The following is a 26,146-nucleotide window of genomic DNA, read 5'->3' on the forward strand; positions in this document are numbered from 1 at the left end:
TGCTTAAAAAAGACCCGTTTACTATAATTGCTTCAAACTTCGTCCCAGAGCAATTAATAAGGACTTCATCTGAAACAAGTCTGTATCGAAAGAACGCAGAACAAGGAGGACACCATTCGCACTTCAGTTACCACACTATAAAAACTAAATATAAACCTAGTAACGTCTGACAAATTGTTCTCGGACAAGCGGGGCAATCTATTTCAGAGAGGGCTGTAGCCTAGATCTTCATGGATGCAAAATTGCGACAAAGGAGGGGTTTGAACTCCCGAAATCCAGCGTGTTAGACTACAGCATTAACCACTCTGCTATCTTGGCCTTGTAATAGCTTATCTTACAATCAGTCTTGTTTTAGAAACGAATTTAGTTGCATAAAAATAACAAAATAATTCAAAAGTCACGCGAGAAAACATTCACTCGAGAAGTGAAATCGGACAGATGTTCTAGAAAAAACAGTCAGGCAAATGTTTTGCATCAAGAAAACATAAACACCTTAAGACATTACAATAATTGCCTCAAACTCTGTCCAAGGGCAATTACACAAACCTGATAATGTCGCACGAACTGTCCTAATGAAACAAATTGCCTGGGGTTGGTTTTATTTGTAGCTAGAACTGCAGTAACTTAATTCCTGGGCTCAGACTTTACCAATTTCTCCCGTTTCCCTAAGCCCACGCTCATAAAAAACTGTAGGTCAAACGAAAACGCGTCCGACGTGAAATTAAATAGCTATCAAAGATAAAGAATTGAAATTATTTTGAGTAAAAGCAAAAAAATAAAAACCGGAAAACAGGAGCTTCTTAATGAAAAACGAAAAGAAAATAGTAGTTTTCACAATTTCTGTTCTTCCTGGAATCAAATACCATTATTCTAATACTAAACTATAAGAGATGTATTCCTTATTGACAAAACTTCATTTAAATGAAGATACCCAAAGTATTTCGATAACTCTGATTACAGAAGCATTTTGATAACCAAGAATTTGACAGAACTAAAAACTGACTGAAAAATTTAGTTGATTAAGAGACAAAGCTTGTGTTAAAACGCGCAAAGAATGCATTTATGCATTATATTTGAACAACAAATATAGAATTCCAGATCATGGGAAACAAAAAAAACTGGACAAGCTCATGGTTATAAAATTCTCTGTAAAACAGCCAGTAAGGAAGGTCATATCCAAAAACCAAAAATAACGACTTCCAAAAACCAAAAATAAGGCTTTGAAAAAGGTTCATGAAAAATAGACAGAAACACTTCAGCTCCGCTATTAAGATTAGTAAAAAAGGAAACAGCTTATGCATATAGGTTCTGGTGAAAAATTATACTGCGATGTGCTCAATTTATCCAAAATTCAGTGTTTTCAGTGCTCAAGGAAACAGAATCACTTTTGCAAACAAAATAGCAGAATGCCGCAAATTGTATTCAGATTCTTGAGTTCTAAAATACGATAAATTCAAAATTATCTTAAACAATTCAGGACAACAAACTTGTTTAATTTAAAGCAAAAAATTTAATAAATGTTAGACTTACGCAACCCAGTACGTTTTCCACATTTTTCGAAATTACTTTCAACTGCTTTTTTCATTTCGCGAAATAAAAACTTGCTCTGTTATGAACAATTTTCTTCCAAAGCAAGACTGTCAACTGAAATATCGAGCGCATAAGAGATAACGCTCTAAATATGAGGCTGCTAGAACCGGGCAGAAAACTTTGGAATATACACAAAGCCTGTAAAACTTACCTCAAACTAAGTTTTTCTCAGGTAACAACTAGTTAAGCCTTTTATTTTAAAAATATAGGTTAAGATTGTCTCATTTAGCTAACAACGTAAAATTGAAGTACGTCAGCCTCGCCTTCTAACAGCCGTTTTTACTATGCACAGTTTTAATCAAATAGCTGCTCTGATAAGCTTTAAAAAATTTAAAACAGGAGTCCTATTTCGAAACGTGTAACAACTAAAATTGGACGCATTGCTTAAATGAGTCTGGGATTAATTTCACATAAGGTATTATCTTGGATAATATTACTAAAATAGTTCAAATGATTTTATAAGGGCTTATATTAGTTCACAGCTATTATTTTGATTTAAAAGAACAATTTGGGCGAACGTCTCGTTAGATTCACAGTAATCAAGTACCACATAAGCTGCATAAATTCTGAATCAGAGCAATTGAGAAAAAAAATCAATTCTGATAAGTCAATTACGAGAGGCCATTGCAAAAGTAAAATTACACAAGAGAACAAAAAAATTATAAGAATTAAAACGTTAAGGCAAAAATTTTGCGGAAAATCACAATTACCATAACTGCTTCAAATTTCGTTTGAGATCAGTTATCAAATTACTATCCGAACATGTGTAATGAAAAAAAACTAAAACCTATTCTTTCTCCGTTTCTCTTATACTAGCTATTTGACGCATTTCGATTCCACGATTCTGGAAATATCACACCGCACCCCTTTTCAAACTTTTGGAACTGAAACCCCCGAATTCTAACCGCTTTTTTCACGATACCAACCAAAATGTCTGTGCGTGAAATATTAATTGAAGTGGGTATGTCTCCTCAGCATATTCGGCTATTTGTCGGCTTAGAGATTAGTAAAGGTTTAAGAGAACTGCTCAGCGACTTAATGTCCTCGAGGCTCTACCTGCTTATTCCATTTTGGAGGACGGAAACACAAATGGACAGACAAAAAATTATCAGACGAAAAGTCGGCAGTACGAAAAATCAAATTAAAAAAGGCCAACAGGCTTATAACTGCAACAAACTTTGTTAGAGCAATTAATCATAACTTTATACAGATGATAACAAGTATATGTTAGAGTACCGTTCTGGGAAGCCTAAGGCAATTAGAGCTCAAAGCCGAGGGCGCTTTTTGAATTGCCGAAGGCTTCCCAGAACTATACTCTAACTTATTTAGACCCCAATTTTGCTGTTCAAAACTCAAAGAGAGAATTCAATTGAAATTCACAGTAACATCGTAATTCTCGTGCAGCGAATCAATCTAACAATTGAATAACCGTTCAACCCAAATATTTCTTTCTGAATTCCTTGATATTTTGTAGAAGCGAATGGATCGCGGAGGTCGTCAGCCGGCTCTGTTGTGTCAGTCTCATTGTCACTCTATGGTTTTTAGAAAAATGAGCAATTTAGAAAATATTTCTTTATATTGACTCAATTATAGACCTTAAAAAAAGTCTTCTTTGCCGAAGTTGTTATACTTTGTGACTGTTTCCTGTTATCATTTATCCAATTTAATTATCTTTGAAAAGTGTATGCTTTGTCTCATGAGAAAAAATTGGGCTTCAAATAAAATTTTCCAAGAAACATGCCTTAAGGCTTCCAAGAATTTTTTCCAAGAAGACTGCTCAATTGATTGCTCATTTTATATCACACATAAACTGGCTAAAGTTGGATGAATTGCTCTCAGGTAATAGGCGGACCACTTTAATTTGAGGGGTGCAGTTTAGACATTTTTTCCGAGTGCAAAAAAATCTGCCCCTAGAGGGGATCAAAACCGCGACCTCTTAGATGCCATTCTGAGACCTTAAACACTGAACTACGAACAAACTTTACTGTACTGTGCTACTTCGTCGCTAACAATCGCCTTTATTTTAGCAACAGACTTAATTTCGGATTGAGTGCAATTTAGATTACGCAAAAATGTCAGTGCAAAACAAAGATCTTTCAGCAACTTATTTTGCTCTGCATTTATTTTGCCTAATAACGAATGTCGAAGTAAACTTAATGCGTCGATAAAATTTTCTGAATCTAAAGAAGATGTCATGTTCTGAAATACGAGCTTTAATAGTTTTTAAGACTTGTCTCCGACATAGCTTTTATAAGACCATTCTCTTCACGTGTTCTACCATCTATAAATTGTCAGTATTCATCCTAAACGCTTTCAAAACGGCGAAAATATTTTAAGATACTTAGAACACATGAAGCAGACAAATTTTCATCAAATTAATCTCGGTGTGCTATAAAACAAAGACACCTTTTCTCACCATGTTAGATCAGACTTCATTTGAGCAACAGTGATAAGAAACAGCAACGTCGGTCAACTAAAGCAAATTACAAATTTTTGGACAACACCTCATTAATGTACAAAAATGGATTTAACTATGCGCATAAATTTTTTGAGTAACACTTCTAAAAACTTGCCAGCACATTTGTTGCTTTAAATGCCTTGCATTCAAATGCTTTTACAAATAACATTTTTGTAAGACCATAAATATATAACCGAAAAAGCGCGCGCTTAACTTTTCTAATAGTAGTTGTGTGCAAAAAGTTAGAATTGCTATTAGAACATTAATTGTACCGCAAACTTTCAAACGCATTGATACCAAATGGTATTGCATTCTTTTGAATATGAGTCATATTACTATCTTAGCAAACATTGAAAAGAAATTTCTGAAATTCTTCAATGTAAACACTATAAAATTTAGATGGTAAACAATGGAAATGGTTGACTGGTTGTTATTACAATGCAATTAAATTGTTATTGAAACAAATCTATAGCATAACAAGTAGGATGGAACTGAAAAACTCAATGATTTTATGTCTCAATTTCTCAATTTACATTAGAGCCGCAAGATTTAAAGCAAGAGAATAATGAAGAATGACATCAAGAAACTGAAATTTTTATTAACAGAATGTCGAGCTGAACACAAAACATTGTAAACTGTGTACTTATAAACAAGGAGGCTCAGTAATGTGCATTTGTACATAACGTTCCGACTCAGCTCATCCGCATTCTTGTCTCCTCTTTTTACGGAATGCAATACCGATTGGCAACTTTGATTTTTGACGGAAAACAAAATTATTTTGATTGAAACCAAAATTGAATAGGTTTATGAAAGTATACAAAAAGGTCAATCACTGAAATCCGGAGGAAAAATTTTTAGTCACAAAAATGAAACTTTTATATAGAAATTTCAGAAACAAAAAAAGAAACAAGCTTCAAGGAAACAAACAGCACATTACTGCGAACAACAATTAACAAACGAATCAATCAATTTTATTTTTTAAATCAAAATTTTCCAGCATTAAATTGTAGATCTCACGATAAATCAGCCCGCAAACTGCAAGAAACAAAAAGCGTTTCAAAAGCTTCGGAAAAAAGATATCACGGCACAAGGACAAGAAGATATCAAACACGAAGTCTCCTCACGATTCGTTTGCTGAAATATCCTCAAAACAGGAAACGTATACCTCAACACATTTAGTTTTCAGAAAGTACCCGAGTCGCATGCTGGAAACAAATTGGGAGCTCAACCCTCGCAAATCAATTGAATCCTGCACTGAACGCTTCAGCCATCAAAAATAATATAATTGTTGATGATGACGAAATTTTGAAGACCCGATTGTGAGGGTTTCTGGGAACAAACAAAAGGCAAATACTCAATTGCGTGGGCACCAAGATGATTTGTGGGCACAAGGCTGATCACAAGAATCGAGAGAACTTAGAAATGATTTCAACCATGAGTTCCCCAAACAAACATACCTTAAATCTAATTTTACCCTTTGAAAAAATTGTTATAGCTCATCTTTTAAATCTCATTATTTAGTGCATCAAATCGAATCTTTTGCCAGAGCAATTAATTCCTGATCGGCAAATTCAGTTGCCCGCCTCTTTTTCAAAAACTCTCCAGATTAATACATGCTCAACTAATGATATTTCTCAATCAAGCATAAATCCACTTCGAAGGCCTCCTAGATCAAATTATTCCACTCCAGATTCCTTGCTTTATTTGGTCTAATCGTTCAGAAACTGTACAGAAACATCGTGGTAGACCTACCAAAAAATTTGGATTCAATAAAGCATTCTCAATAGCTGATCAAACTGTTTTCTATCCGTTTTACAAGAAAATTTATTACAGCAGCAGAAAATTTTTCTATCAAAAACATCGAATCAATGATAATGATTCTCTCCAGGGGGTATGAATTTACATGCGGCGTTTCTCCAGGAACGATAAAGGGTCCGCTTATGTCTATTATTTATGTTAATGTTTAAGGAAAGGGATTGACCGACGTACTAAAATTTGCAGACAACTAAATCCTGTTATCAGGTAATAGAGTGAATGAATTCGGCAACTAAACCTCAATTATAACAATAAAGGCCAAGTTAATATTTCAAATCCAAGGATTTTACTTTAAACATAGGATAATCTGACTATGTTTCTTTTTGCCAACCAAACGATGATCTACACAGCTCTTCAGACACACTAGTAGTAACATTTACACCATGGAAGATCGGGGGGGGGGGGGGGGGGTTGTCATCCCATGTAAGAGATAGGGTTGTCCTGAGGACAACCCTACCTTTTGCATTGGGAAGGACAACCCAACCCTTTACATGCGCTATGACAACCCAACCTTTTACATGGGATAGGACAACCCAACCTTTTACATGCAGGGACAACATAACTTTTACATGTAACAGTCGAATTATTATCCAAACATTTTACCCCTTCATTGAGGGAGACTTGACAAAGGGATTAAGGGGATTGGGTTACTGTCTAGAAATTACCATTTCTGAATTAGTGCGCCATGACAACAATTGCTACGGTGGATTTAGATAGGATTCATGAGATATACAAGGAAGTGAAAAAAGAATTTTCACAATACGGTGAAAGATTTTTGTATTTTTTAGCAACCTGTTTGTATTTGGATCCTGACCTCGATTTGGAAATTGCATTGAAATTGAGACCGTATGGCGGATTGATTGGGATTGACAATTCTTCATTAGACGTTTATTTCAAAAATTTTAAAATTTTGCGTTTGCATGCTATACTTCACGACGCTTGTGGTTTTGTTTATGAGTACAGTGAAAAGGGACCCGGTTATTCATACGTTTTACCCTGTCCAGTCACAAATGCATATGTGGGTCATGTGACTGGTATTACTTTTTGTTTGTACTTGAAGACTTTCAAAAACCGTCTATTCAATCGATTGGAATGTTGACTGCAAGAGTGGTTGTTCTTGACTTTGAAGGCTTCCGAAGCAAAAAATCTGGTTTTATAGTAAAAGAGCTAGCCATAACTTGTAAAAACTACACGGATACAATTTCATTCTCGCCTCCGCACTCTTTCAATTCTCTTGCTTTGAGTGAACAAAAATCTTATCAGTGGGTTTCAAAATATCTTCATGGTTTGGATTGGGAGAAGGGAGATTACCCATATTGCTATCTGCAACAAAGTCTTCAAAGTGTAGTGCTTCGATTTCCTCTATCTGATTTTTATGCAAAGGGTGTAGAGAAAACTGATACGTTGCAAAAACTGCTTCAGAGGAAAGTTACCAACCTTGAGGATTTGTTATGCCCCAAAATTGAACATTTGAGTTTCTATCGGGAGACCCCAATTTGTGACTTGCATTCAACTACTTGCCCAAAACGACAGAAAAACAAACGTTGTGCGAGGAAGAAGTCCCAATTGTTCTACTACTGGCTGATTCATGAACAACCGTCGATCGGAAAAGACAGCACCGTCTGTACTCCAAGTGAATTTGTCTCCAAATTTGATCGTTTACAGTTGCTTAACGGCTGAAAATCAATTGAGTGTTACATTAGTCAAGGAGGAAAAAATTGACAGTCGGGGACAAACTGTTTTGAGGAAACAGCAAGTTGTTTGCACTGCAGCCGAAATAGAATCATTCAAAAAATATCTTTCACTTTTAGAATATTTTCAACTGTATCATGTCTATGAAAGAGAAAATGCAAAGAATGAATCTAACCCCTTTACCTATGCCCAAGCGGTCAGTTCCAGTGCAAGTGCCTCTGAACGATGAAACTCTACCTGCAGAAATTAGGCAGCTTGTGGAACAAGGTTGTGTGGATTCAGTTACGTACTACGGGATGGAGTATGGCATGAAAGCAAGCTACACAGTTGCTTACAAAAAAGAGGACAAAGACTCTCATTTTACAACTTATAAATTTTTCATAGTTGACTAACAAAACTACTATTCATATTGATTTAAAAATTTAATTATTTTGTATATCCATTTTTGAAAAACCGTTTTCACCATGAGTTCATCTGCGGATCAGTTAGATACGGGTGGTGGTATAACCGACTTAGTTTTTGATGAGAATCAACAGGAAAGATCTTGGAGATTTTGTAATTCAAGAGTGCCACGATCAGAAGTTGTTTATTTTACTCAAATTTTCATTATAGTTTTTCTTATTGCAGTATCTCTTATCAAGTTGGTGTTTTTTCAATTGGATTGCGAGGAGTCAACATTTTGGTTTTCGCTCCTCTCTTGCACAGTTGGCTACGCGCTTCCAAACCCAAAGTTATGAATAAAATTATTTCAACAAGCGATCGACTCTTTATGGCAGTGTCTGGTCCATCTTGTTGTGGCAAAACCGAATTGATTTTCAAAATGTTACTACATAACACTTTTTCACCTAAATTTCTATCAATTTTTTATTTCTATCAGCACGAACAACCGAAATTTGAGTCCTTAGAGAGAAAATTGAATATTCAGTTTAAAAAATTTACAAGCTTTGAAGTTGTCTCGGAATTAGAAGACTGTCTTCTTGTTTTTGATGATTCATGAGAAGAAATTTTTAACGATAAAGAGTTTTCAAAACTTGCAACTGCAGGTCGTCACAAAAATATAAGTGTTATTTACGTTAAGCACAATTTATTCCAACAAAGCAAGTGGTCGAGAACAATTGACTTGAATACAACACACATCATCTTATTCAAATCACCACGTGATACTCAACAAATTGGTTTAATTGGTCGACAGCTCAACAACACACAATTTCTTAAAGAAAGTTACGAGCTAGCTACCAAACAGCCTTTTGGTCATTTATTAATTGATTTAGACCCAAAGACGTCGGACGTTTTACGATACTGCTCAAACATTGTGCCACCAGGACCATCAATTTTTTACTTACCCTCTGCGAAAGCTGTAATAACAAATTTAACAAATGAAACAGAGAGAACTATGTATGCTGCGGCAAATGCTTCAGTCAAGCGACATCAACCTAAAAAAACTGATAAAGACAGCTTCTAAAAACTTTATTCAATTTCTCTGCGAGTGTTTTCTCAACGTAGTCAACGGTAATGTTGCGATTAATAAAAAACTAATTGAAACTCACGAAAAATCATTTCGAAAAATATCATCAAAACGAACAGGTTTGAAGGAAAAGAAAAGAATTTTTTGCAGAGAATCAGAATTGTTAAAAACGGTTAGTTTCCCGTGTTATTCGTACTTGATGGAATCATAATGCATACAGAAGAGTTCATTTTAATTCCAAAACGAATGTTTATAACGAAGCAACCCCAGAAAAGCGAAATTATTGAATACCCACAATATAAAAACAAAGCTATTCAGTTATCACTTATGCAACGAAACAAGCTAATAAATGACGAGAATGTAGAACAAACAGATAGAGTGATCCAAACAGATCCAACAAATATTGAACGAGATGTAGATAAAGCAGATAGAGTGGTCCAAACGGATCCAACCAAATTTGAAGATGAAAAAATGGAGGCTTCTAGTGATGACAGTGAAATGGATCCAATTGTCACAAAAAAACCAACAGTTGAATCATTTGAGTCGATAATGAAAAACGTAAAGTTAAAAGAAGGTCACAAAATCAAACGTGCGGAAATAGTACTTGATTTCATTCTTCAATCAAGCCAAATCACTATTGGGGAAGAGAGCCAATTAATTTACATTGACAATAAACCCACGGATGTACAAGTTTCATCTTTTTTGTATAATTTGCAACAACCAACCAAGAAAATAGATCAAGAGGCATATTCAAAAATCTTGTTAGTTCTTCGACTTGAGCCTGATCTTGTCTCAAACACTTACGCCAAGCAAATATTGGAAAGCTATGAGAACGAACAAGAATTTTTCCCAACGCAGCAAAGTCCGCAAACAGGGCGCGGTACTCCAAAACGAACCACAACACAGAAAGAGAGAAAAAACGAAACGACAAACCAAAAAAAGGTCAAACAGAAAAAATGGTCTCGCTTCGTCTTCTGAGAGAAAAACATTAGAACAACTCTACTCAAGAGGTCCTGCATCATTTGGAAGCTCAAAACGATTACAAAAACACAGTAAACTGTCATTAGCAAAAGTCAAGTCCTATTTAGATACTAAGCCGTCCTTCACAAAATACCGCTCGATTAGAATGCAATTTGCCAGACTTAAAGTGATTGTAAAAGATATTAACGAAATTTGGTCATTGGATTTAGCATTTGTTGACAACCTTGCAAAATACAATCGCGATGTTAAGTACCTTTTGGTAGCAGTTGATTGTCTGTCACAGTACCTTAGAGTGGAACCAATGAAAACGAAATATGCAACAGAAGCAGCCGATGCATTCAAAAAAATGATCAAATATAAACAACCGAAAAAGGTATGGGTTGATGATGGAACAGAATTTCTTGGAGCGTTCAAAAGACTGTGCAACTCACGAGCAATTCATTTGTATAGCACTTTTAGTGAAAAAAAGTCTGTTTTTGCCGAACGAAATATTCGTTCACTGAAAAATATCATCCATAGGTACCTTGAAGAAAAATGGACTTACTCCTACATTGACAAATTAGACGACTTTGTGAAAACAATAAACTCACGTGTTAACCGGATAACTAAACTTGCACCAAACAAAGTTACAAAAAAAGACGTACCGCGGCTTGTGTCCTTGAGCGCTGAAACAACTGTTTCTCAAAAACCTAGCTTCTTTGTTGGAGATTTTGTCAGAATTGTCAAAAAAGACAAAGCTTTCAGAAAGGGCTACGAACAATCGTTTACTGACGAAGTTAACAGATATTCCGAGATAACAGATATTCCGACATTGTTTCCGCCATCATATTCCCTCATTGATGCAAACAAAGATAAAATAGAAGGAAAATTTTATCAATCAGAATTGCAGCTTGTTCGTGTAAAGGAAGATCAGTAGAAATCGTTTTGACGATGAGTTCACTGTGCATGTTATTTCGTCAGCTTCTATGCAAATATTTGAGTCAAACACTCTGGCTTCTTTTCGCAATTTTTTCAATGATGAAATTCAACTCTCTGGTGACTGGAGGGTGGCTGTTAGTGAAATAATTTTTCCGACAAAAATTGAGCACGTCGTGAATGGAGATTTAATAGCATACAGTCTTAAGGGGTACGAAGACTCTCAAAAAATTTCGTCTGATGCTAATGTCATTTCTCGGCCTTACAATGGAGAAAAACTCCTTCATGACTGGCAATTTTGACAATGTTAATCAACTTCTAGGTACTATCAAGCGAACAGTTGGATTACCCAATTTTTCGTTTCGAGAAATCAAGAGTATTTTTGGTAAATATGAAGGAATAACTTTTCCTAGTGAGGATATACCGAGCATTGTGGGTTTTACAGGAATTCCAGATGGACGCGGTGTACATATTGGCTACAAAATGGGTACAGTTACATCAAATAAGTTAATGAAGAGTGATGAGACAAAAGCATACTTTGGAGAGTTCCCTGCTGATCTATGCGCGGGAAAGCATCTAATATTCATTTACACAAACATTATTGAATATCAGTATGTGGGTGACGCAAAAGCTCCGCTATTGCGAGTCATTGATTCAAAACAACGTCTGAAAAACGGTAGCGTTTGCGAACTTGAACCAACACATCGAATTGTTTTTTCAAATTTAGACTATAAAAAACTGTTATCAAACACTATACAATCAATTTCAATTGAGCTTCGCACTGAGACAGGACAATTGGTTCCTTTTTCGGGAACAGGTAAAGTTATTTTAACTTTACAGTTCAAAAAATTTTCTGACTAGTATGGATTCCTATTACGCCAATCAGGTGACATCCTTACCTCATTTTTCAGGCCACTATAGACAAAGGGGAAGTGGATTTGGGGCTTTAGCTGCGGGAATAGGACGCGTTGCTTTACCACTGGCTCGACGCTTTATTCTTCCGACTGCAAAACGTATCGGGAGAGAGCTTTTAAAACAGGGTGTTCCCGAACTTGTAGATGTAGTCTCAAAGAAAAAATCGCCAAAACAAGCCTTAAAAAACACAGTCTCAAACACCATCAAAAAACAAACAGGAGGACGAGCGCGGCAACAACGACCAAGGAAACAAATTGGAAGCCGTTCAAATAAGTTAAAAAAAAAGCGTAAAACCTCATTCATTTCAAAGTCAAGAGCTCCAAAAAGAAGTCGATCAGATTTTTTTGCAAAGGTGAAAGACGATCGCTAATTTATTACCAACAGAGGCAACTCACAGTTCCCTCGATCTGTTTGAAAAACCATCCCTCTTAGTAACATTTGACGTAAGTTTTTGTCAAAAACTGGGCCCGGTGTATAGCCCCAATGGTCCAATGTTGGAATTTGAAGTTGCTGGCGACAGAAATAACTTTATTGATTTACAAAAAACATTCCTGGAAGTCAAATGTAAAATTGTTCAGTCGTCTGAATCAAATTTAAAATATGACGGTACAGCTGCTGCAGATGTGACTAAAACTGACGCTCCATACTTTTGCAATAATGTGCTGCATTCACTGTTCTCTGACTGTACTGTGTCAGCCAACGGACTAAAAATATCAAATGCGAATGGAAATTATGCTCACAAAAGTTTTATTGAGACTGAGTTCTCACACAACAAAGACGCAAAAAACACTTGGTTAGCTTGTCAAGGCTATTCGTATGAGGAAAACCCTGGAACCTTATCAACTGCTGAAATAAATAGAAGAAAAGCTTTAGTCAGACAGTCAAATGAATGCACGTTTTACGGAAAGGTTGCAGTCGACTTTTTCACTTGTGACAGGCACCTAATGAGCGGTGTAACTCTTCGGATTGCCTTCAGAAGATCAATTGATGACTTTGTTATTATGTCAGATGATGCTGCTAAGCATTATAAAGTGAAAATTGTTGAAGCAAATTTGTATGTGCACAAGATGACTTTGAACGATGACGTTGTGTCGGCCATTGAAAAAACTTTGCTTAATAGCCCGGCTTCCTATCCATACCTTGAAACCCTTACAAAAACATTTTTGGCTTCTACTGGCCTTCACAGCTGGAAACAAGAAGACATATTTGCCAGGGAACCAATCCGAAGATTGGCTTTATGTCTGAACACAAACGAAGCTTTTCTCGGTAACAATAGACAGAATCCATTTCATTTCCGTAAATTTGATTTGGAACAGATTTATATCTATCGAAATGGAATGCCAGTAGCAGATAGTCCAATATCAACAAATGATGATAAGCGTCTTTACTTCAATACTATATCAGACTTAGCCTATATTGACAATGGTCATGGCATAAGTTTGACAGACTACCCAAACCATTTTATTATGGTTTTTGACTTGACCAGTACTCAACAAGCTTCTCACGATTTCATTCATCCCGAGCTAACAAATTGCTCAATTTCGATCGAGCTGAAATTTTCGGTTGCCTTGCCCAACAATATTGAAATTTTCATTATTGGCGAAAAAGCAAGCACAATTTTTGTGGATTCTGCGCGCCGGGTTTCAAAAAATCACATTTTAACTAACTGATGGATGAAGATGATATCAATGACCTCATTCAAAAATGTGGAAAATTGAAATACAAATTTCGTGGTGTATTCGCTGCCAACAACTTTCCGCAAAAACTCCGAAAAAATAGTTTTCTCATCGTAAATGCTTCACCCTCGAACAGCCCTGGTACACACTGGCTTCTTCTATGTAATCGAAACAATAAAATGATTTTTGCGGACCCCTTGGGACAATCGATTATTGCCTATAGAGAATTATATCTCTGATTCTAATGCACAAATATGTCAATTTCTCGAACATGAACCAATTCAGAGTCAAAACTCAGAACTGTGTGAACTTTTTTGTATTTATATTGCGCATGTTATATTTAGTGTAAGACAAATTGTAAAAATTAATGATATTCAATTGCTTCGCTTTGCACTTCATATGATGTTTTAATAATCTGTTGAATAAAATATTTTTTCAAAATTTAATTTTTTCTTCAAATACAAGACGAACAAAGACTAATTCAGAATCAATATCTAACTTTCCATAACCACTCACAAATATGTCCATAACTTTACAAAAAGCACCAGAATGAGGACCACTTAAAATGTTTTCAACTCGTTTTAAAGTTTCTGTACAAATTTGGTCAGTTTGAGTTTGTTCATGGCCGGTTGCTGCTGAGATGGTATTGTGGATTGTTTTCTGTGCGATTCCTGTAGTTTTCGTCGCCAACGTCTTTGTCGTGGTCAACATCTTTGCTGTGGTTGAAATGGGAAGACGCTTGTGAACCGTTGCTGGGTCAATTTTTTCTCCTGTTTTGTCATTGAAGTCAACGGCTAATTTCAACTTTGTAAATACATCTCCATTCGTTTCCAGTTTTGAAGAATTTGAAAATAGGTGTTTGAAAGTTGTGAAAAGGCAGGGGACAGCAAATGATTTGTTTTGCTTTGTAGAACCAATATCAGTTGAGCTATCAATCAAAAGGTGAAAATGGTTAGTTGCAATTTGGCAAAACTCGGACTCAAAGTGTGGACAAACTGCATAATTAATCAAACTCGTAATGTCTGTTGGCTTTTGATCGACAATTTTGAATCTAAATTGTTTCTGAAATTGTTTGAAATAACTTGGAGAACGTTCATACATTGCTTCCACCATCCTTGCTCTCGAGCTTAGGCCTTTTATTTGGTGGTGGTTTTGTAGAACAGTCTTTTACTGACTTTTCTTCTGATTCAAGTATTTTCTCTTCCGTATTGACCAAGCTCCCAAATTCTTGCAAAGTTAACGAAATTCTCTGTTCAAACTCGTAATCTTCTGCTGTCTTTTTAAACAGTTTCAGAAACACATACGTTCCTGTCCATTCATAAGTTTTCAGCGTTGCCCTTATTAAACGCTTATCAGTTTTGGAAATATCAAAATAGCAATCTCCAAATTTTGTATCTTTAGTGGAAGTGAAAGGCATAGTGTGCAACTTGTTTTTATTACTTTCAAGTATTCTAATGTCTAAAGATTCAAACTAATGGCGGCGGCAGGTTGGGATTAAATCAGTGTAGTCATTTAGTCTAATTAAATCCAGCTGACATGTGAATACAGAGTCAAGTTCGCCTATGGCGTACTTGATTCTGTCTCTTGCATTCACTTTGGATTGTATAATTAAATTCAGATGTGACCTTAGATATTAAAAGTGTGTAACAATAGTTGGTGGTCCGTTCTACCACAAATTCTGAAAATTAAAAACAGATGTGATCCTAGGTGTGACGTTAATACAAGCACACGTTGAATTTCATATGAGTGCTTGTATTTGTGCACGGAAAATTTAAAACAGATGTGACCCTGGGTCTGACGTTACTAAAAGCACGCGTCAAATTTCATATGAGTGCTTGTAATTGTGTACGGAATATTCAAAACAGATGTGACCCTGGGTATGCCGTTACTAAAAGCACACGTTATATGAGTGGGAGCGTGCAGTAATTGTGTAGGGAAAATACAAAACAGATGTTAACGTAGATAAGAAATGCAATGCAAAGTAAACTTGGTTGGTGGTCCGTTAGATTCTTAAAGTAGAAATTAAAAACAAATGTGATCCTAGATAAGCGGTGTGCTTAAAACGAAATTGCACCACTAAAACTATTGCGTTCATTTCTTTTGGTTCCTCTTGCTAAACAGTCAATCTCTACTTGAAACCTTTTGGTTCCTATTTTCTGCATAAACATTTTCACCATATTCTCTTGAACTAAAAAAACTCATTTTTTGATTTATACCAGCCGAAACTCACGGTCAACGAAAACCAAAGCAACTTAGCGAAAATTTTAAGGAGTAGCCTGCTATTGATCGATGTAACAGGTACCACCTTTCTATCAAAAACAGTCTTTTTCTCAACAATTTTTTGAAAAAAAAACCAAATGTTTTTTTTGTAGTGATCCAAAAGCAAAGAAAAATTTACCTTAAATGAACGGGGATAGGCTCATACGATGGACAATTGTCCCCGCTATCAAAGATCTCAGAAGCTCCAGGTTAAAAAAATTACTGCAACATGGTTTTTTTCGCATTTTTTCTTTTGTTATTTTAGTTAATCCCACGTAATCCCAAAAAGTGAAAAAATGCCATTTTTTAACATGAAGGAGACATTTTTACCCTCACTAAACAGAAGTTTTTCTGTAATGGGAACCTGTTAGAGAGCTGATGAAGTAACATACGTATAACGTTTTTCTTTATTCTTGGAGAAAAAGCCTAATCCCCTTAATCCTTTTGATCAAAAAAATTGAAAAATTTAAAAAAAGTGATGTTTTCTTTCAATTGTTTACACAAAAGTTTCATATAGGAACACTCCATCAACAAAGAGGTCCTCTTGTGCTTCTCAGTCAAATTTGTCAACACATGAACACCTGATAAAGTCCTTTTTTTTCGAGGTCAAAGTCATCTAGAAAAAACTCAGCTTTCGATGCAGTTTCAACTGCTGTTTTTTTAATAGTTTTTCTAATCAATGCAGGCCTTTTTTTGTATGATATAACTTAATGTAGAACCTTAGTGTAGATGCCTTTATATGCTCCTTGACATGCATGCTTCCGCGACATGAAACAAGAACTTTATCAATTTCGAAACTTTCAACTTTTTTACTAAAGTTATTCTTAATTGTATATTAAAACCATAAAAATGTAAGGTACATTCAATCTGCATGCTTTTTGAACCATTTTTTTGGTTGTTTAATTTCTGTCTCTGCTTTGACTGAGTGACAGTCATTTTTAAGTTTGAACTTGATTTTCGGCGCGCTTTCAAGTTTATTTCAATTTGATTGGCTAATTTCAAATTCAAATTTGCGCGCGCAAACTTTCAAACTTTGCACAGCATAACAGTGAGCTAAGATTGAAATCAGCCATAATTGAGAACTCTTGCATTGATAAACCGTTTGTTCAAAATTATCTTGAAAATGCCAGAAAAGTGTAACTTTTGTGACAACGCTTACAGCAACAAAAGTAACCGTGCTCGTCATGAACGCACTGTTCATGCTGACGAGAAAGGTATACCCGTATATCGGTGTTCCATTTGTCCAGTTACTCGCCGTCAATTATCTGAAATTCAAAGTCACCTCTCTGACTGCCATGGCAGATTTACAAATCTTCGTCATTATTGTAATCTTGCTTTCAACGACAAAAACTCGTTTAACGAACACATCAGAAAACAACACGTGTTACCTGTTCTTGACAACTCGAGAGTTGTCAATCCAATTGTTCATCAACAGTGACAACAAAAACAACAGCAACAACAACAACAACAACAACAACAACAACAACAACAACAACAACAACAACAACAACAACAACAACAACAACAACGAGGTACCCTCACAGAATCAGCCTTTAGAAAGAGTCTCCAGTCTTATCGTATTGTAGATAGTAACAACACCGTTGGCCTTCTCGATTTCATGACTGCTCAGAGAGATGAAATCAGTGACATTATAGAACAAAAAACATTGAACGAAGGTCCACAAAAAGTTCAATTCAGTGCGAAACTATCACTTCATAAAGAAGCGCGCGACAACGGAGAAGCATCGGACATTGATATCTACGCCAATTCAGAAATGACACCTGTTCATCATCAATTGTCTGACGAAACGTTTTTTCACATGGTGGAAAAGATGCTCACTGTCCTCTTCGTATTCGCATCTAATGGAAGTGGTTGGATTCTTCAAAAAATTCTGTGGGTTGATTTAAAATTCGCTAAATTTTCGCCAATACGTGGTTCATCTTTTATTGAGCTGCCCCTCTGTTTTCGTAATCAACGCTTTTTATTGAATATACGCAACCATGATGATTTCCAATGTTTCAACTACTGCTTCACCGCTTGGTACCACGAACTGCACAGACCCAACTTAGCTGACCCTTCGCGAGACATTAGAACACAATTGACTAACCCGGCTACATACAGGAAACCTGAGGCTACCAAACCCCGCGGTGAGTTTTCTATGCCAATGGGCTTTCACGATATTCATCAGTTCGAAATCATGAATGACGTGCAGGTCAACGTGTTTCAATTTTCAAAAGGAGACCTCCTTCCTATGTACGTCTCCAATAACAAGAACATTGCACCAACGATGGATCTTCTACCCCTGTTTAACGAAGATGTACATCATTATGTTCTGATCAATAACCTCATTAAACTGGTATGCACTGTGAAAGAAAAACAGTTCACAAACAATTTGCGTCTTTGCAGGAACTGTTTTGCTTTTTCCCACTCTGAAGAGCAACATCAAGTTCACGATGATGCATGTCGAAACCATGCACCAGCAACAATAAAGATGCCCGGCGATGATAAAACTTCTTTCCAGTTCAAAAATTTTAAGGCGCGATGGTTTGCTCCATTCACTATATACTTCGACTTTGAGTCGTTTCTAATGCCAGTCTCATCTTTTCCAGCTAATCCGGACGCATCTTCAACTGAAGTTATCGAACAACACATACCCTCCGGTTTTGCTCTGACTTTGATTGAGAACGGTTTTTCAACACCAAAAGAATTCGTTATCGATAGCTCCGAAAACTGCATGACAAATTTTATTAAAAAACTACATGAGATGGCGCGAGAAGTATACTATGCAAAGAGACGATTTCCAGTATATTTGGGACAACAAGTGCCAAATCGAATTAGTACAATTGAGCGTTGGATTTGTGAAGAACCTTTCGGACCCGAAGATACGAAAGTGTTGGACCATTGCCACAACCGCGGAGATTTCCTTGGTTTTGCTCATGAAAAGTGCAACTGGATAAGACGCACAATCAATTTCACTCCCGTAATTGGTCACAACATCGCTAACTATGACCTTCACCACGTATGCTTGGCACTTCGTGAAATTGAACCAACAACAACAATAAGCGTCATCCCATCTACAGATGAGAAGTACATATCGATGACGTTCGGTGTCCTAATCAAAACAGTCACGGGGAGAGATGGAAAAGTCAGAAAAATTTACGAATATTTACGCTTCATCGATTCTTTCAAGTTTTTAACTTCATCCTTAGAAAAGTTAGTTGCTAACCTGACCGCTTCGGCTTTCGCAATTTTCGATTCAATGTTCGATAGTGACCAGTCAGCTGATGCTCTAAATTTGATTAAAGAGAAAGGAATATACCCCTATTCGTACATGACTGACCGCTCAAAGTTCGCAGAAACAGAACTTCCTCCACTCGAGAAGTGGAAAAACAGCCTGGACAATGGAAAATTGCAAATAACAGAGGATGAACTGCAAAAACTGTTTTTGATACTTTCCAATGTTGTAACCTTGAAGGATATCATAACTTATATCTGAAGTGCGATACACTCTTGCTTGCGTGCGTGTTTGAAGAGTTTCGGAGACTGTGTATGAACACATATGGACTGGACTGCGCACATCACTACAGTGCCTCAAACAATGCTGGTGATGCATTTCTTAAAATTTGCCGGGCCAATATTCAATTGTTGACAAATAGGGAACATCTGGAAATTGTTGAAAATATGATTAGAGGAGGTCTCGCATCGGTGTACGATGAACGTTACTTCAAGGCGAACAACAAGTATATGGAGAATTACGACAGTGCGCTCGAGTCGACTTTTGGTTTCATGGTAGATGCTAACAACTTGTATGGTGGCGTCATGAAAACAGAGCATCTACCTGTTGGTGACTTTTTGCTGGTGGAAGTCCCACTCGAGCAGGTACTCAATACACCAACAGATTCTCCCATACGTTACATCCTTGAAGTAGATTTGATGTACCCACACAATATACGAGACCTCCATCGTGATTTCCCTCTCGCGCCAACAAAAGAAATAGTACCCGATGAGTGGTTGAGCACTTACCAGAGAGAGTTGAAGTTCAATGTCAACATGCCGCGGTCATCTGTCCCCAAGTTACTACAAACAGTTACGGACAAAAAGCGGTACACGCTCCATTACCGGAATCTTCAACTTTATGTACAACTTGGTCTGGTTGTTGACAGAGTACATCGCGTGCTCCAATTCTCGCAAGAAAACTGGATGGAGCCCTATATCAGATTAAACACGGAAAAAAGACAGACCGCGCGGAACAAATTCGAAGAAAATTTGTTCAAACTTATGAACAATAGCGCTTATGGTAAAACCTGTGAGTCAAAAAGAAGGAGAATGAAACTTACCTTAGCGCAGAATGCAGATCAAGTGCTCCAGAATGTCTCACGCTTTACCTTCAAGACATTCAAAATTTTCGGCGAAAATTTAGCTGCTATCACGCACGACCCAAAGAGAATCTATTGGGATAAACCAACAATTGTTGGCGCGACAATTCTAGAATTGGCTAAATTTCAAATGTATAGGTTTCACTATCATATAATGAAGCCGCATTTTGATTGTCGCCTGCTATATTCTGACACAGACAGTCTTTTATATAAAATTCGATCTGACGATTTCTACCAGGAATAAGCAGCAAAACCCACTATTTTGTCAGAGTTTGATTTTTCAAATTATCCTAAGGAGCATCAACTTTTCAACAACAACAACAAACTCGTCGTTCTCAAATACAAAGATGAATTCGCCGGAAAACTCATCGACGAGTTTGTTTCGCTAAAGCCGAAGTTATATTCCATAACTTCAACAGGTAAAACAGATTTATGTTCATTTATAACTTTGGTGTTAATATGGTTAGTCATTATCACACATACATCACACTAAACTTTAAGAGAAGCAAGCAAGCATTTCTTTGAAAAACTTTCTGAGGACAAATTGATGAAACTTCTCGCAACTTTTTTTGTATTTAGATTCCCGAAAAATCTCTGCAAAAGGTGTTACCAGAGCTGCCAGGGAACAATTAACGCACCAGAAATACAAAGACGCTCTGTTCCTCTCATCCACACTACGAACACCGAACAACAGAATTGTGTCAGACCGTCACGTGCTACAGACTGTTTCAATTAATAAACTGTCCCTGAGTCCCTTCGATGACAAACGTTTCATTCTTCAGGGCGGTATTAAAACTTTGCCATACGGTCATGCCGACGCAATTGAAGCCACTGATCTTGAAAGTGATCCAGAGTGGGATGCACCGACGCAAGATGAAATTGAGGATCTCTTTGGGGAAGAATGGGAAACGGATAATGAGTCGGACAGCACGCTCCCTGCCTCCACTGAAAGTTGTCAACCACCCGATCCTGCCCTTGAAAGTTGGGAGCAACCTGATCCCGGATTCAACAGAATAATAAACGAATCAGACTTGGATAGTGAGGATAATGTCGATTTCGAGGCAGTAATTGACGAAGAATCTCCACTCAATTGTCCATTCATAGATTATGAAGCTGTTGAATCTGAGGACGGAAGAGAAATAACCGATTCGGAGTAGGAAGAAGCAATACCACCGCGTAAAAGGGGGCGACGCACATAAAAAACAGCAATTTTCAGCCTTATTTTTACGTCTGTAACTGTTAAGATTGTGTTTTATGTCTTATATTCCAATTAAAACTGTTTAACCTACTCTATTTTATCCCCATTTGTATAAATTTTCCCTATGATAATTCAAAACATTTAAATATTTGCATTTTTTCCTTCGTTTCGTGCTAATTTTGATGTAATTTTTTGTTAAAAATGGCTCAATTTTCGTTCAAAACCCATTTCAAAACTCTAACCTACCCGTGCTTAACACTGGTTTCAGAAATAACGCTTTTTATCGTGATTTGTAACCTTTCGATTGTACAGATTTTGTGTTCAGTTTTGGTTCAATTTCTCAACCCAAGTTTGTGTTGTTTAGCTAAATTTCAATTGCTAGATTTGAACAAATTGCGTGGTTTGGTTCTACAGTAAAATCACAGTTTATATCCAGTCTTTCTGATAAGTCTAAATATTTCACTCTTTGATAAGAATAAATAATTCCCTCAAAGGAGGGGGGGAAATGTTTGGGTAATAATTCGGCATAAACTGAATAATTCCTTCAAAAGCGGGAAATGGAGGGGGAATAGGTTTGGATAATAATTCGGCGGTCCCTGCATGTAAAAGGTTGGGTTGTCCTATCCCATGCAAAAGGTTGGGTTGTCATAGCGCATGTAAAGGGTTGGGTTGTCCTTCCCAATGCAAAAGGTAGGGTTGTCCTCAGGACAACCCTATCTCTTACATGGGATGACAACCCCCCCCCCCCCCCCGATCTTCCATGGTGTAAATGTTACTACTCACACTTTCCTTGGACAATCTGACATTTGTCATGAAACAGCAATTCACGACTTGATTTTTGACTAAGTTGAAAAGCTGAAAGTGAAAGCAAGTTAAAAATGACGATAAGAGTAAAAAGGCTATATTCAATTATGAATTTGCTAAATTCCAATTAATGTTATTGAATTGTCTAATTCCAACTAGGGGAACCTGATATTCAATTACTTATGTATAAACACTTTAATAACTAGAGATGCAGTAGTAATAGGGTGTTAAGCTAAGACCTTCAGAACAAGTATAAAGTATTGAACAAAGAATTGAGAAAAAAATCGGCTTTCTTTTCCATTATTGTCCCCAGCCACGTATATGAGTGGAATTGCACCTCCAACGTTACAGTTTCCTCCTTATAACAAATTTGCTTTATGTTATGTAAATTGCGATTTACTTTATAAAGTGAGAAACTATTTGACAAAAAGTGCTGGGAAATTTAAAAATTAACCATGTAAATAGCCAACAAGGCAGTTCTAGAAAAATAACTTTAGTACAATTTGAAACACAGACACAGAAAAACCAAAACAAACAGACACACGCCATATATTACACAAACAAATACAAAAAAATAAATACAAAGCCAAATACCAAAAAAAAAACATTTTTTTATAAATTGGTCAATACTCAAGGTTTTCGATACTAAATTTTGAAATGCAACTTGTTGAAGTTCGTAGAGAATGTTTTCAAATTCAATGTTTCAAGAACATAATAGGACAGTTAAGTTTTTAAAATCTCGCATATGTCATCAACGAGATTTTAAAACACTTAGTTTTGGTTTTGGACTTTTTTTGAGCAATTTGTAGCAAATAATTTATCTAATTTTGGCATATTTTTTTATTTTCTGCCTCTGTTTGTGTCCAACATTTAAAGAAACTAACTATCTCAAAGTAATTTTCTCTCTCTCTCTCTCTGTCTGTCTCTCTCTTTCACACACAAAAAACACGCACTTTACAAACACTAAGACACTCATATACACCCATACAAACGCGCGCACATACAAACAACGACACCGAAAACAAAATTTTCGTTCCGGCATCTGATCTTTACTCAAGTTTCCTCACCTATCATTTGTGTTTATTTTTTGTATTGAAAATATGGTGTGGACTTCCTGAGGCAGTTCCATCGCTAATCGTAAAATTGACACCAATATCCAAAAAAAACATTATGAAGTATTCCGTAATTTGTCATTTTTGATGTTTTATGAGCATAATTGCGACAGTTTTCAAAATCCCGTAGACATGTTATCAACAAGATTTGAAAACTCAATCTTGTTATTGGACACATTTAGAGCCGCAACTTGTAGCAAATATGAACTCATTTTTCCAATTTATCTTGTTTTATGCCAGTTTTTGCACCCGGCCTTCACTGTGGGGGACATTTGAAGGAACTATCTCTCTTACACTAACTCTCTGACTCTCTCTCTCGCTCGTACACACACACACACACACACACACATTACAAAGACGCACACCCATAGTCACACCCACAGAAGCTTGCAGCTAATATCAGAGCAATTTGTAGCAAATGATTTTTCCAGCTTTTGATGCTTTCTGACATTTTTTGCATTCTGCCTCTATTTGTGTCTTACACTCAAAATAACTATTTTTCTCAGACTAAATCTCTTCCTTTCTCTCTTTTACTCACATACCGCATACCATAAAAATATGCACACCCATTCATAAATTAACAAACGTTCACAAATGAACAAACAAAAATAATTCTCACAAAAATTTTTTGAACTCAATGTTAGTCAGCGTTTACTTATGTCCTGGTTGCTTTTTCTGGACAACTAAGAGTGGAACTCTTGAGGCAATTGTATCGGTTATCGTAAAATTTGAACTGAACATCTTGATGTTTTCCGAAATACTTGGTCAATTCAGATGTTTCATCAACATAGACCTCTTCTAATTTTCTTTAAAAATCTTCCAGACGTGTTGTCAACTAAAATATAATAAACACAATTTTGGCTTTGAAAATATTTTGAAACGCAAATTTTAGTAAATTTTTCAAACAAGAGTTTCTTTTTATTATTTGACAATTTTTGCATTCTGCCTCTAGTTGTGTGCGTCCTGTAAAGGAACAACAAAAGCTGTTCTTCAAGAGCTCTTATTTAGTAGAGGAACACAGTTTATGGCTAAATTTTGTTTTAGCTCTTTCACTCTGTTAAGTTGATTTTTTTTAAGAAAAAGGAAAATTTAATAATTTTTATGTGAGCTGAAAAGAAAAGAAAATTTCTTCTTTCAAAAAAATTTTTTTCAAACAATGAGTTTCACAATCAAAAGCCAATTTTGTTTTTCCATTTACAGAAACGCCTGTTGTTCGAAGAGCAATTTCAAAACACAAAATCTTTCAACCTGCCAATCCATAAACTAACTCTCAAACTCATCCGTATTTCAACAAACTAGAGTAGATTAGTTCGAACTATCTGCTCTGACAATACAGAGAGTACAAATAAAAAGATCAAAAATTTCTTCTGTTTTCATTGAAGAATGTGGTTGATTTGACGTTCATTTCATGAAACCGGTTTATTTACGTCTCAAAGATCTTGGAAATAATCAAATGATTAGTTCTGATGAAGAATTTTTGCTAACTTTTAACATTTAGAAGAGAATAAATTTTTCTGCTTTGAAATTTAAATTTTCAAAGTTGATTTTCAGTAGTAGTAGTAGTAGTAGTAGTAGTAGCGAAGTCTTTAGGGATGTACCATGGGTTTTCACCCTTTATGTCATTAGTGAGTAAGTTTGGAATGTTGGTTACAGTTCGTGCATTGGCAGAGTATCCTCCAGGTACATAGATTGGCTTCGTTGAACTTTTCGAAGAATTTCAACGAAGTCCACTAAATTTTCTCGTGTAATTACCTATAAATTAACGAATGAACTAACAATTTTTCAAGAACACAGATCTTCAAATGTTTGAGAAAATATTTTTCAATTACAAATGAATGAAGGGAAACCCCTTGTCTACAAAATTAAGAAATGTTGATGTTAGCAAATAAATTTGATTCATTAAGCAGAATCCAGAAAACAATTTACTCCCGCGCGAAATGATCTTCATAATTCTCTTTATATTATTATACATTTCTGCAATTTCAATTTGAAATACTGGTTTATGTTTGCCATTCAAAATGAATTTAAGTGCTCTTGCTATGTATTTCAGGGTTTTGGCTCCAATTTTATTGCGCAATTCTATATTTCATTCTGTTTCGCATAGCATGCTGCTGCCTCTCCCCAATGCCGTTTGAAAGGCAACGGTATGAATGGCGGTTTTAATTTTACCTGTTGCTTGACAGAAGAAATAATGTCATCCGCCCGATAGTCTTCCAACTCATTCTGCTCTCTAGCACGCCTCAATTGCTCAAACAATTGCTCTTCAGCTGACATCATTTTAAGCTGACGTCACAAATCGAAAAACTAAGGCAACTTCATAATATTTCTATGTAAACAGCGTACTATTCCCGGTCTGAAAAGACAGTAAAATCGTAGACTGAAAATGTAGAAGACACTTTATTGTTTAGCACTGTAATTGTTGAAGCGAGACGCTATCAATGCTAAAGTGTACAATTAAAGTATAAATCACAACAAAAATTACGTTAAACTCTTAAGCGGCGTAGGACAATCCAATGGATGAGTAGTGATCCCCCACTATGAGACATCACTTCATCGTATATAATTTTAAAGACAAGGCACTATAGCTCTTTTAGAGCTGCGCCATGAGAAAAATAAACATAAACATCACTGCATCGTATATAATTTTAAAGACAAGGCACTAAAACTCTTTTAGAGCTGCGTCAAACGAATTCAATTTCTATATAAGCTAGTTTGTTATGAATCTAGTCTCCCCTCCCACACTATGGCACTGCAAGAAATATCAATGTCACTCGGCCGTTTGGAACCACGGCACCCTCTGAGGCATATGATAGCGCTGCGCAGAAGAGCACAACTTATTTTCGTGCGTACGTACCTTATTGCGTCGGAGTATGATTCGACTTTCTTTTCA

The 26,146-nt window shown here is 36.2% G+C and overlaps 2 protein-coding genes across 5 annotated transcripts in view; both read right to left on the bottom strand.

The window, feature by feature from the left end:
- LOC142353233 (uncharacterized) overlaps positions 1-25,629 on the bottom strand; it is a 137,995-nt gene extending 112,366 nt beyond the window's left edge. For all 4 annotated transcript variants that reach the window (XM_075405465.1, XM_075405464.1, XM_075405463.1 and 1 more), the window contains exon 1: positions 25,426-25,629. In XM_075405465.1, coding sequence (XP_075261580.1) covers positions 25,426-25,533 — 108 coding nt within the window. In that variant the 5' untranslated portion in view covers positions 25,534-25,629. The remainder of the gene's footprint in view (positions 1-25,425) is intronic.
- The window catches only part of LOC142353214 (uncharacterized), a 712,302-nt gene that overhangs the window by 523,568 nt on the left and 162,588 nt on the right, over positions 1-26,146 (bottom strand). The gene's annotated exons all lie outside the window — the stretch shown is intronic.

Source organism: Convolutriloba macropyga, chromosome 14 (genome assembly GCF_964194025.1).
Source record: "Convolutriloba macropyga chromosome 14, txConMacr16.3, whole genome shotgun sequence".
NCBI lineage: Eukaryota > Metazoa > Xenacoelomorpha > Acoela > Convolutidae > Convolutriloba > Convolutriloba macropyga.